Genomic DNA, 13,757 nt, shown 5'->3' on the forward strand with positions numbered 1-13,757 from the left:
AGTCATTCTGATAGGCAGGTAGTGGTAGCCTATTGTAGTTTAAAATTTTAAATTTGCATTTCTCTAATGGCTAATGATGTTGAGCATCTTTTCATAGATCCCTTAGGTGTGACCCCGATACTTATATCTGAAGGCCTCCCATCAGGCCATATGTAATCAGTGAAGTCCTGATTGAGCTGAGATTCAGAGTTGGATGCTTAAGCAACTGAGGCACCCAGGAGCCCCATGACTGTTGTGAGTCCCAAACAACTTTGTACCTTCCTTCTCACCAATAAATTACCATCTTAGCTCACACCCTCATCCTCTTAGATTACTTCAACAACCATCATCTTGATTTCCTGTCTTCAGTAACTCCCTCCCCGGCCCATACTCACTGCATTTTCTAAACCTATCCTAGACCTTGTCATTACTTTATCTTTCTAAAACAAACCATGTTATACTCTCAGTTAAAAACTTTTGGGGCACCTGGGTGGCTCAGCGGGTTAAAGCCTCTGCCTTTGGCTAAGGTCATGACCTCAGGGTCCTGGGATCCAGCCCTGCATCGGGCTCTTTGCTCAGCAGGGAGCCTGCTTCCCCCCCTCTCTCTGACTGCCTCTCTGCCTACTTGTGATCTCTGTCAAATAAAGAAATAAAATATTAAAAAAAAAAAACCTTTTGATGGCCCCTCATTACTGTATTGCAGGACAAACACCAAATCAATTATTAAGGTCCACAGGGCTCTTAAAACATGGCTCTATTTAACTCTACAGCTTCAGTCTCTAAACTCCTACTCATGCGACCCACGTTTTAGCCATTATATACCACTGAGGCTACCTCTTCAATCTTCTATTTTGTACCTTGTAACTTCCTATTAATAGAGTGACTTTCCTCCATTCTCTCCTAGGTAAACCGTTCTCCATCATGCAGTAAAAATTAGCCATTTATCCTTTGTGTTTCTCGAACACTGACTATACCTCAATATTGTCTATTAGGACATTTTCCTATGGAGACTAATAGGTCCTTTATGCTGAGCTTAAATACTCTGGAAGTGGACATGCCATCTCATGTCCGTATTCCTTGTCCCCAATACAGGACCTGGGACACAGTATGTGCTTTCAATCAATATATACTAATTTTTAAATTTTAACAATAACAGAAAATAAACAAGTTAACATCCATAATTAGGCTAGGTAAACTTTAATGTGAAAATTTTATGAAACAAGAAATGGCAATTACATTGGTATAGATAGCAATCTCATGTTATTAAACCAAGTAGATTTACATTAAGTTCTAAGAAAAATATATATTGTATCAATCCTAAAATTAGAAATTTTGCATTTTTATTTAGCACTATCTTCTAGGCAAGGTCTTCAGAAGGTGTTAGCAGAAGAAAGCAATCACACAAGTCAAAGCTGTATGTTGTGAGGATGATTTCAATTTTGTGACTGATTTACTGGTAATTAATATATATTAGCTTAATGGTAACTGCAGCCCATTATCAGTAACTTCTAAATTGAGTTCATCTCCGGATTTGCATGGCCACTGAGCTTCTGTGTCACAAGCCTTCTAGGAGGGGCCCAAAAGAACCACCAAGAAAGCATAGAAGTTTCTTTATCTGAAATCTATTGAGTTCCATAAGACACTGTAGTCACTGTATTCACACAGTGTTAACGAGGGCTTTGTAAACAGTATTGTAGCTCTAAAAGCCTATCCTCAAGCTCAATGGTAGCAGCTGAGTGGATTCAAAATATTCTTCTTCTGAGTGACTTATAAATGCTCCTGGATTTACGCTGTGGCTTCAAAGAACAGTTTATATTATAGGTTTATGGAATCCATAGCTATATTTCCTTTACTTCCTTGTTCATTTAAAAACATGAAATTTAATTAACTTGGCAATCACAGTTGCCTACAACAAAATACAGTTACGGAGCTGACTTTAAGACAACCATAAACCAAAGGTCCAACAATCTTTCCCTTTATAAAACAGTAGGGTTTGTTTTTTTAGATATAGGAACAATATTACCTTAACACTTTGATTTCTGAAGAGGGTCAGCACAAAGAAATTTCCAAATTTACTGTTTTGGTGGAGGCGTATATGTATATATAGATATGTTACACAGTGACTGTAGTTCCCAAAAGTATAAATTGATTAAAAGCAGCAGAATATGCTGTTCTCTGAAGAAATCTTTATCATTTGTGTGCATGAAAATTGCCACGTGCAACAGGACCATAGCAAACACAGAATATAGGCTCATCTCTGAATCAGAAAGGAAGCGAAAAAGAAAACTCACAAAAACCTCTTTCAGGCAGTAGGCAGTTCTGAGCTTCTTCATGTCTTACTTCTCCACATTATAGTTTACACACTACAACAGAAAGATACTTCTAAACAAATCTAATTGGGTCACTAGCTTGCTTAAAATGATTCAACGGCTTCATGCGCCCTTAAGATAAAAGCCCAAATTCCCTCAGGCAGTCTCCCAGGTGCCTGCGGCACACTGTCATCAGACCGCAACCTTCATCTCCTCCAGAGCCTGGTCTCCACACCTCCTGGGCGTCCCACATGAATTTTACCAGTCCTGAGTATCTCCTGGCTTCTGCCCCTCCCTCTTCTCAGGGCAGATTTACCACGAAGTTGTGAGAACTTTTTAATTTTCAGAACCCTTCACTTGTATGGAGCCTATACCTGCAGGGTAAGTCCAAGGCCCTATATCAATAATATACTTTTACATTATTTAATATACTTTTACATTATTTTTATGTTATTACATATTATTTTCTTAGGTCCCACCTAACCTGTACTTGCCCCTGCCTCATTGCCTGACTAATCCTACTCGCCCTTAAATCTCAACCTAAATGTTACTTCTTCCTGGAAGCCACTCCCATTCCAGCCCTGAAATAGGTCAGAAGCACCTGCCGAATGTTGTCAAAGAGTTCGTCGCCTGGTATTTTAGCTGCTTATTTGTTGGTCTTCCTCCTAGACACAAATGCTATGACCATGTTTACATTAAATATGGCAGTCCCCGAACTAGGGGACTGAACTAGGGACTGCCATACAGTAAGCTTTGTAAGTATCTAAGAATGAAAGAACGACTTTGTCAATGAGCACTGAGTGACAGACAAAACACAGGGAGGAAGGGCCTCAACTGGAAGATTATACCTGAGAGCCTGGGATTCATCCACTTCCTGGATGTCTGGGGAAAAAAAATGCATTGATTAAAGGACGATACCCATGAAAGGCCATGTTTCTTGCCCTGTGAAAGCTGAGGAGTATGGGGAGATAGACTTGAAACAAAGTATGCCATAAAAAGTGCAGTGAAAGTAGACTTAAGGGAAGGCTTAGTGGCGACATTAATTAAAAACTCTAATTGGCCTGACAATCAGGAGAGTCAGCTATATAGGAACTCAGAAAGCACAAAAACAAATTCTGAAAGATTTCCAACAAGAGTAACAAACTAACCCTAAAAATCTATTAACTTATAAAGAATATTGGCTATTTAGAAAAATATATACCAAGTCATCCAGACCAGTGTTTCCCAAGCTTCAGTGTGCATACAATCAGGTAATAATCCTGTTAAAACAAAGATTTTGATTCAGAAGATCTGGCAGGAGAGGGGACAAGGGAAACCCAAAACTTCTAGACTTTGCTGCTGATCCTGGGACCACATTTTCAAGAGCAACGACACTAGAGTCAAAAAACACTACCTAAAGATACCTATAGACTGAAAGTGAGGGGATAGAGAAACACCTACGATGCAAACAGAAGTCAAAAGAAAGCTGGAGTAGCAATACTTGTATCAGACAAAATAGACTTTATTTCTTTTAAAGACTTCATTTATTGACAGAGAGCGCACGCGCACAAGGGGGAACTACAGACGGAGAGGGAGAAGCAGGCCCCACTGAGCAGGGAGCCCAACCCCAGGACCATGGGATCATGACCTGCATCAACGGGAGATGCTTAACCAAGTGAGCCACCCAGGCACCCCCCAAAATAGACTTCAAAACAAAGACTGTAACTAGAGTCTACACCTGGAATTGCCAACATATAGTAATATGGTCCACTGCCTTTGGGTCAGCCTGCTAGCTAAAAACAGTTTTTACATTTTGAAGTGGTCAGAAAATAATTTTAAATAATAGTATTTTGTGACACATCGAAAATATATGAAACTCAAATTTCAGTGTCCACAGATAAAGTTTTATTGGAACATAACCACATCCACGCATTTTGCTCTGGCTGCCTTTGTGTTACAGTGGCAGGACATGGTATATCTTCCAGCCCACTATATAAGTCTGCTGGGGCTGCCATAGCAAAATACCACAGACCGGATGGCTTAAGCCACAGAAGTTAATTTCTTGCTTTTGGAGACTGGGAATTCCAAGATCAGGTCATGGAAGTGTTCAGTTTCTGAGGAGAGCTCTCTTCCTGACTTGTGGACAACCAGCTTCTCACTGAGTCCCTGCACACATGGTAGAGAGAGCTCTGTTGTCTCCTCCTCTTCTTATAAGGGCACCTGTCTATCACATTAAGGCCCCACCCTTATGACCTCACTTTACAGTTATCCCCTACTCCAAAGCCATCTTTCCATATCCAGTCACATCAGGGATTAGGGCCTCAACATATGACTTTCATGAGGACATGAATATTCAGTCTATAACACCCACAAAGCTTAAAATATTTACTATCCATCTCATTGCAGAAAAAGTCTGCCTACCCCTGGTATAGATGTTGCTTCTCCAAGTGGGTAGGGATGCAAAGATTATTAGGCCCCACTCAAAACCTATTAAATTAGTATCTGCATTTTTAACAAGATCCCTGGGTGTAGATACTAAAGTTCAAGGAGCACTGGTTTCCAAATCTACTGATCACAGTAAATCCCATGAAAAAAAAATTTTAAATATAGATTTCCAGGCTCCATCCTAGGAGGAGAACAATTTTAAAAACAATTACAACAGCTAACATTTGTTGAGGACTTACAGTGCAGTTTTCTAGGAACTGTGTTAATTTTATGTACATTATTTCATTTAAACTTCCTAATATTCTAAAATAGCTATTATTATTATTACCGCTACCTAAAAAGATTAGGCAAATAACCAGGATTTAATTTGCTAATAAGTTATAGAGCTAATGTCAGGCAACAGACATGAAATTTACTTCATGGCTATTTTTCTTTTAGCTGTCAGTGCCAAGTGCCTCCTATAATAGGGCATTAAAAATGATGTACCATGGGAATGACTGACACCATCTGAGATCACAAGAGGATTCCCAGAGGGTTGAAACTTAAAAGCTGGGGAAGATTTTTCCAATGGAAAGAGACATATCTCCAATTTCGTCCAGGGAGTATCAGAAATATTTTAGAATGGCAGATAACCTTTCATTCAAGAGAGAGAATTTAAGGAAAGATCACCAGATGACAGCACTGTAATTTTTGTATAGTTCATACAGTTTCACAAGTCTATAAATATTTTGTCTTTAAATGGAGGTAGCTGCAAACTGTCAAATGAAAATCTTTCCTTTCCTTTGTTACTGTCTTAACAGTATTTTTTTTTTTTTAGTAACAGGATTTTTAAAGAAATGGATGCTCTGTTTCTTTTGAGGTATTGGTTTTTAAATTTTTCAAGTATTAAGATTCTAAAGTTTGGGCGCCTGGGTGGCTCAGTGGGTTAAGCCGCTGCCTTCGGCTCAGGTCATGATCTCAGGGTCCTGGGATCGAGGCCCGCATCGGGCTCTCTGCTCAGCAGGGAGCCTGCTTCCCTCTCTCTCTCTCTCTGCCTGCCTCTCCATCTACTTGTGATCTCTCTCTGTCAAATAAATAAATAAAAAATCTTAAAAAAAAAAAAGTATAAAAAAAAAAGATTCTAAAGTTTGAGCTAAATAGCAATCATATGTGGTATGTTCGGATACTGCAGAAATATTTAAGTTTTTGCTCTTCTAGTAAATTAAGAAAAAAATAGTTGAATATTTCTTAAAATCTGCATTGAAGTTTCAACATATTTTGGCTAGATAATAGATTAAACACAAGAAAGCGTAACTTAAAATATAATTAATAGAGAAATAAGTAAAATACAATATTTTTACAATGTTTCCCTTGTTATAATTTGCAGTCCCACATTGTCAGTCAGTTTTCTGGCCTACAGAGTAAGTGGTTTCCAAAATTATTCACATGAGTTAAATGAATTTATTCTGTAATTCTTTGAAAGGAAGGAAAGGGAGAGTGCCATCAGACACTGTTCAGAGGAACTATTTCTACTAAAAGTGGAATTTAACAGTGATAAAGCATAGGAAGAACTGAAGAGGCAAAAATGTGAGGTATGTCCCCAGTGATCTTGCCTGTGGTAAATGACAGCAATAATGTCCAGGAATTTCTACACCAATCCCTAAAAATGACCTGTTAACAAACAAATGCAAACTGATCTCACAGAAACCAATGCTACTTTGTGAAGTCAACACTAATCTGGGCAGAGTGCTTCATGATGCCTACGTTGATTATATGTTACTTTAGAAAACAGAAGAATCCTGGCATCCGTAATGATATTTGAGATGGTAGTTGACATCAAGCCACCAAATTATTTGAAAGGAATTTTTAGGCTAAAAGTCAGTATGCTAAGATATACTGGAAACTATACACAATTGGGAAGATTTGTTTATAAAATATGGTGTAGTTTTTTACTCTGTCTTAAGGGGTGCAGCAAGAAAATTGCAAAACAGCTACAAAACAAGAATTTTCACCTGTAGTATGTTTCCGAAGATTTTTCTGAGTGTTCTCTAAGGCTTCCTTGTGTGAGAGGAAGGAGGGAACACAGTCTCTGAAAAGACTTTGGCCTGCCTTAAAACGTGACTTCCATATTTCATAAACTGAGTGATTCTAGTTCTCTTCAAAACAAAATCACTATTATAGTGAGGTTCACAATGAACCCTCTCTATAAAAGTAGTCTCTTTTATGCCACAAAATCTTGTCCTGTCTTGACTAAAGGAAAGATTACAACTCCCTCCAGCTACATGGATTTGGCTCACCAGTGGTACCTCTTGATTTTCTTTGCTCAGATCAACAGAATCCTATTCTGTTATGGTAAAGGATAACACCCAGAAATCTGACTTAATTTTACCATGTTTCCATACAAACTGGCTAAGGGACTCTAAAACTACTTGTCACTCAGGGATTGGTTTTTTTTGTTTTTGTTTTTGGGGTTTTTTGGGCCTCCTATTCTCCCCAGTTAGGGGAATTCCATTTTGGATTTCTCAAAAAAAGATCGGTAAGTTTTGAAGGTGTGCAAGGAATCCAGGAACATTACTGACTAAATATTTTGGATCTTTGTAATTGGTACTGAATCTCATGCTCACTAATCAAGCTTGCTGTGAAATGTTAATAGTACACATTCTTCGACAAAATAGAAGCTAAAGATTATCAGTGTCCCAAACGCTAAACTAACAACAGGACCATCTAAATAATCTCCCCTTTCCCCTTTATTATATAAATACTGAAAAATTAAGACGTTTCTGACAGCTTATGAAAATAGTTCTCTTTGCCATTAGAAACTAACTTCAGAATTTGAAGCCAATTTCTGAAATAAACAGACAAAAAACCAAATTATTGGGGCACCTGGGTGGCTCAGTGGGTTAAAGCCTCTGCTTTTTTTTCAGGATCCCAAGGTCCTGGGATTGAGCCCCACATCGGGTTCTCTGCTCAGCAGGAAGCCTGCATCCTCCTCTCTCTCTGCCTACTTGTGATCTCTGTCAAATAAATAAATTTTTAAAAAATCTTAAAAAAAAACCCAAATTATTTCAATCTGTTATGAGGGAATACAAGTATGCTATTAATCTTGCTTCTATTTTTTGTGTGATAAACTTAATGAATGTTTTAAAATTCTGCTTAAAAAGGTAAACATGAGAAGTGTTAAGGGGAGGAAAACTGAATGAAAACCATCACAACAAAGATGCAAATCTTAAAGAAAACCTCAAAAAACCCACAATTTAGAACAAATCACATAAACATTTAATCACAAGCCAAATGCTTTTTTTCCCAACCACCAAATCATTTCTAATTAAAAGCAAACTGTGTATTTAAAAATCATTAAACTAGAACAAACCAGCAACATCAAAATACCTCTACTACTCTACCATTATTTCTATTACACTAATAAGGACAAAATAATCTTTTCAGCCATTTTAAAAACAAAACATTCTACATCTCTGAACTGACCATTGAGGGTTTAGTGTAAAATGCTGTCAAACAACTTTAATTACTAAGTACAATTAAATTTAGTTAATCAGAACTTTGGGAGGAAAGTAAATCAAGTTAGTGTCTTTTGTTTTAATTTTTCTTGTTTTGAGCAGAGGTCACATCTGTTAAATCTTTTCATTTAGTACCACAACGCCTTATTTAGAAAAATAATTTGTTAATTCTTGTTAAATGAATTGAAATACACAAATTCATTTCTTTCTTTTAGAAACAAAGAACTGTATGTTACCAAGGAGAATGTGTCCCAATAACATACTTTTTAGTTGAAAACTTAATCAGCAGAAGTAACAAAAGGTAGTGTATTAGGGCATCAGAGAAGGGATTAGTATGAAAATGAAATTTTGAGACATCAGTTTGCTACTGAAATTGACACTGAATTAGCAAACAGAAGCATTTAAATTACATTTCCAAGCCTACTTAGTGAATTTAGTTCTAGTTAGAGCATCTTTAATGTACAAAAGCTCTGTGAAAGAAAGTATTCACCATGCAAGACACAGATAGGGTTCCCTTAACCTACTGCCCTCGGCACACATCACTCTCTGTTAAACAGGCAGCTACTGCCAGATGCTCTTGCTAAACATGGTCACAGATGGTCAGTTGTCCAGTTAACAGAACATACTGCCCTCCCAAGAGCTGAAAGTAGGAAGGGAAGGAATGAGAGCTCTTAACACTTGCCTGCTCAGTGGGTTACACACATCCAACTTAGTATAAGCTCGGCTAGGCCTCAACGGTGTCTTTCTAAAAAAGAAGACTCTACAGACCCTACAGCTCTCAAGATTAATAAGCATTTTAAAGGTGAACTAGTCAACAGCCATACAATACTTAGATCTATACAACTGCATCTCTGCTGGTCAGCCCATTGCAGCCCTGGCTTGGGACCTCTAGGGGTGTGGAATCCGCTATCCAAAGAAAGTCCCAAGGCTGAGATGGAGTTCCCTGTTACCCTGCACTGCAATTACCCCAACTACTCAGTCTAATTCCACAGTCAGGAAACATGGTGTTATTGTAACAGAGAGGCATACTGACTATAACAAAATAATTTGCCAGTGTATGCATTACACAGTGATTTTAAGCTGGATTACCCAAAGCACATGGATACACAATGGATTTTATAACATAAAAACACAGGCTGTAACAGATGTGATTTATTTTTAAAACACAGGAGGAAAGAAAAGTCTGTAGTACTAAAAGCTGTTAGCTAGAGATTATAAAAAATTTCAACAAAGATCAATGGGTCTTCTCTATATTTATGTGCACCTATAGAAAATGTTTAAATTTTAAAGCACTGTTTTGTTTTTAAGATTCCATTTATTTATTTGACAGAAAGAGGGAGCGAGCACAGCAGGGGCAGCAGCAGAGGAAGAGGGAGAAGCAGGCTCCCTGCTGAGTAAGTAGCCCTATGTGGGACTCCATCCCAGGACCGTGGGATCATTACCTGGGCCGAAGGCAGATGCCCAATCAACTGAGCCACCCAGGCACCCCCAAAACATTATTTTAATTGAGAAAGTGTTTTTTTTTTTAAGATAGATTTATTTATTTATTTGACAGAGAGCACAAGTAGGCAGAGAGAGAGGAGGAAGTAGGCTCCCTGCTGAGCAGAGAGCCCGATGCAAGGCTTGATCCCAGGACCCTGGGATCATGACCTGAGCTGAAGGCAGAGGCTTTAACCCAATGAGCCACCAGGCATCCCTTGACAAAGTTTTAATAAGATGTTTCTATAAACTTTTCACAAGCAGAGCATTACTCTGTTCTTCCCAATACATTATTCATTTGTTTAAAACAAGCTACTTATGTGTGTTCAAGAAGAGTGCTCCATGAACTTATTTTTTGTATCTTCTACTTATTTTTGTTCCTTAACAGTGAAGGAATTGGAAATACTGAGTTTGATGTATGATTTTTCATCAGCAATTGTCCCAAATCCAGTTTCTTACTTGATAACTTAGTGCAACTCTTTTGAATAAAGGATATGAACATAGATAGTAAGAGCATACTGAGAAACCTCAGCTAGAAATAAATGCTCCTGACTCTGGTGATAGGCTGGGCTAACATCACCTCTGAGTCAGTGGTTTTAAGGAAGGTCAGCCTGGAACATATGTAACTTCTCCTCATCACTTATAAAACTGTGTGACAGGGATCAATAGTGAAATTTATTTAAGCAAATGCAGATTAAATTAACATCCAAGACAATAAGATTAGAAGCAAAATGCCATCTGGAAAACTACAGTAAAGAACCAGAGGATGGGGTCGCATGTCCCTGCCTCTAAAAACAGACTCCCACCACTGCTTTTCACGTGCAGGGTCTCAGGACTCCTGCTGTTTTCACAGACCTGAAAGAAGCAAATGGAGCTCTCCCTAGTGGGGTCCCCCCCCCTTCCCTTTCTGCACTCCAAAGGGTAGTCTGCGAGGGGGAAAGCCGGAGAGCACTGTAAGATTCCACGATGTGCAGAAGGTGCTGTAACAATTCAGCAGGAATGTAGTTGGGAATCCTAAGTAAAGTTGCTGCTTTAACAAATAACTAAGAAATAACTGAGTATGCATTTTACACCTTAAGTATCTATCTGTTTATACCCAGATATTTATTGTAGACATAAGTTTCCTTACTTTCCATTAAACATGGTCACATGATGAAATTCTTCACTCAGCAATGATAAGAAGAACAGAGAATAAAATAGTGTCTTTCACAATTGTGATAAACCCAAACACAAGGCTGAATGCGTTTTCTCTGGTGTTTCTGTCACAGCTACAAAAATAAATATGTACAGCGACATGGGTCATATGTAAGAGCATTATTTTGTACATAATTTAAATATATTTTATATGTGAAAACAATGCACCTACATAGCACTCTCAGGCAATTTCTAAGTTAATCGTTGCCTATTTTCTGCTCATTTAGTGATACTGCTATTTTATGTACACCATATACTCACCATAATTGATCAGTTCTCATTCTACCAGAAGTGAACTGCAGAAAGAAAAGTGGATGCCCAGAAGTAGGGGAAAGATAACACGGTTATCTGACCACTGACAAGTTTGCTTATGATGGTGAGTCAAAGGCCAGCCTGGACTCAAGCAGAAGGACATACAGAGTGATTTGATAAGGGCAATTCCCTTTTTACCAGTAAGTCAGTTCTTCTGCCTTATATCCAAAAACTCTTTTCCCAGCTGGTCAGAGAGGAAGGAAAAAACGAAAGCCCAGTACAGGCTCACTCACCTAAACCACTGAGAGTGTAGAGAAGGTCACTGGTATCTAAGAATATGGGTCCATTTTCCTGCTGCCCTTCTTCTTTGTAGTACAGCTTGTAGCCCTGAATGGTTGCTGTGTCCTCCGTATCTTGCTGCCACTTCACAGAAATGGCGGTGCAGTTCAGAGGCTCCAAATGTAACTCTGGCGACTTGGGGGCTAGAAAAATCCACCGGAAATGTCTGCCTTAAAAAATCCACAACTCATACAAATACACTCAGTTTTAAATGAACAGCTGCAAAAAAAACGCGATTCCAAGCAATCATACTTTAATTTTCAAAATTCCACAATGGTATTAAACTTTGAGACAGAATTAAAAATATAAAATACTACCTTAAAAAAAAACCCCTAAGATATATAAATAGGAACACAATACCATCTATACTGGATTTTTTTTTTCAAAGAGACAATGAGGACTTCCTAATTTTGACCATTCATTATTCCTCTGTGTAGAACAGGCATTATTATTAATCAATGAACAACAAAAACCCCAGTCATGTTACATTTCACATTATTAAAAGAAGAGGGTCTAGGACTTCCTAGTCTATGGTCTTTCTATTAAATGGATGATTTAAAACAATATATGGCAATAATATTAATTAGGTCTCTATTAATATACAACTTTTGGTAATTCAGTTTGATCTGGACTCAGCCATCTATGAAGAATTTGCTGAGCAAGCTGACAGCATAACCAAAGGTTTTACACACTACTGATCTCTATGTCAAAAGGGCTATGCAACAAAAAGTTGAAAGTTACTTTCAGTGAAGTCCATGATCTACAGAATATTTTCTTTCATAAAATACCATTTAAACATAACTTTGATTTTATAAAAGTAAGTTTCAAAAAAGTAAAAGTACTCTTCCTCAATAGCATTTTGGGATTTACCTTTCACACTTGTAGCTTTGGGTGTCCTATGTGAGGTCCACACAGATGATTCTCCCAGCCCCACCCTGGTGGCAGCAGTAATCCGCACCAGGTAGACACTGTCGGGTTTCAGGCCCTCCAAAAGGTACTCGTGTGTGGTCCCCGGGAGCTCCAGAACTTGGATAGAATTCTCAGTACTCAGGCGGAAGGACAGGCGGTAGAGGACCACCTGACCACGTCGGTACTTGGCCGGGATCGGCAGCCAGGAGATGAGGATATCAGTGGGACTTCGACTCGTCAAACTGATTTCAGGAGGCCTCAGTGGAACTAGTCATGCAACAAAACAGGATGCTTATGAATATTTAGAATCAAAACTGTCAATCAGCACACCAGTATTTACTGAATTCTCTTAAGAGCATCACACAACATAATAAAGGGGAGATACTATCAGCCTTAGCAGAGGTTTTCAGGTGAGGAGATCACAAACCAGAAAAAATGCAGGAAAAATAATTAGGAAGGATCAAGCACAGAGAACCAAAGAAAGCAAAGTGTCACTGAAAGTAAAAGCCCAGCATAGGGGTCCCTGCTCAGCAGAGAACCTGTTTCTTCCTCTCCCTCTGCCTGCTGCTCCCCATTGCTTTCTCTGCGATAAATAAATAAAAAAATAAAATCTTTCAAAAAAAAAAAAAAGTAAAAGCTCAAGTCCTCCCCGTGGCTTCATACAAAGCCCTATGTACTTACAGGGTTGGCTCCTCATGAATTCTGTGCCCTAATCTCCTACTGCTTTCCACTTGCTCCCTCAATCTCCAGCCCTTAGCAATGTCCATTTCCTCTGCTGAGCCGGCACCTCCCCCAGTCACCTGCCTCGCCACCTTCACTTCCTTCAGCTTTTCATTCAAACGTCACCTACTCAGTGAGCCCTTCTTGGGTGACCCTGTCTCAAGTCTCAAATCCCCCCGACATTTCATACTCCCTTTCCCTACTTTTTTCTCCTTCTCCTAGATAGTTATCAATATCCCACATAGCATATAAGTAAGTAATGGACTGTTTATCTTGTTTATTGTTCCTCTACCCCCTCTCCCACTAGAAAGTAAAGTCCATGAAATCAGGGACAATTTTTGTCTCTTTTGTTCACCACTAAATATTGAATAACAGATAGCAGGTACTCAATGAATATTTGTTGTGTGAATCAACTAACAGGTGGAAAAGAGAAAATCAATTTATTAAGCATTCCTGAGTCATTGATGTGTATGAACTCATGTGCGAATGAATTAATAGGTAGAAAAGGGAAAGTCCGTTTATTAAGCATTTCTCAGTCCTTGATGTGTATGAACTCATGAATTCTCACAAAAACCAAAGGCAGTACCATGATCATTTCTACTCTATAGTTGAGGAAACTGAGGTACAAAGAGGGCAATTCACTTGCCCAGGGTCACAC

The 13,757-nt window shown here is 38.6% G+C and overlaps 1 protein-coding gene across 1 annotated transcript in view; it reads right to left on the reverse strand.

Annotated features, from left to right (window-relative positions):
• The window catches only part of PRTG (protogenin), a 126,225-nt gene that overhangs the window by 45,234 nt on the left and 67,234 nt on the right, over positions 1 to 13,757 (reverse strand). Inside the window, exons 10-11 of the mRNA XM_047738356.1 lie at positions 12,341 to 12,646; positions 11,425 to 11,613 (exon numbers count right to left, since the gene is read on the reverse strand). Coding sequence (XP_047594312.1) covers positions 11,425 to 11,613; positions 12,341 to 12,646 — 495 coding nt within the window. The remainder of the gene's footprint in view (positions 1 to 11,424; positions 11,614 to 12,340; positions 12,647 to 13,757) is intronic.

Source organism: Lutra lutra, chromosome 7, assembly GCF_902655055.1.
Source record: "Lutra lutra chromosome 7, mLutLut1.2, whole genome shotgun sequence".
Taxonomy (NCBI): domain Eukaryota; kingdom Metazoa; phylum Chordata; class Mammalia; order Carnivora; family Mustelidae; genus Lutra; species Lutra lutra.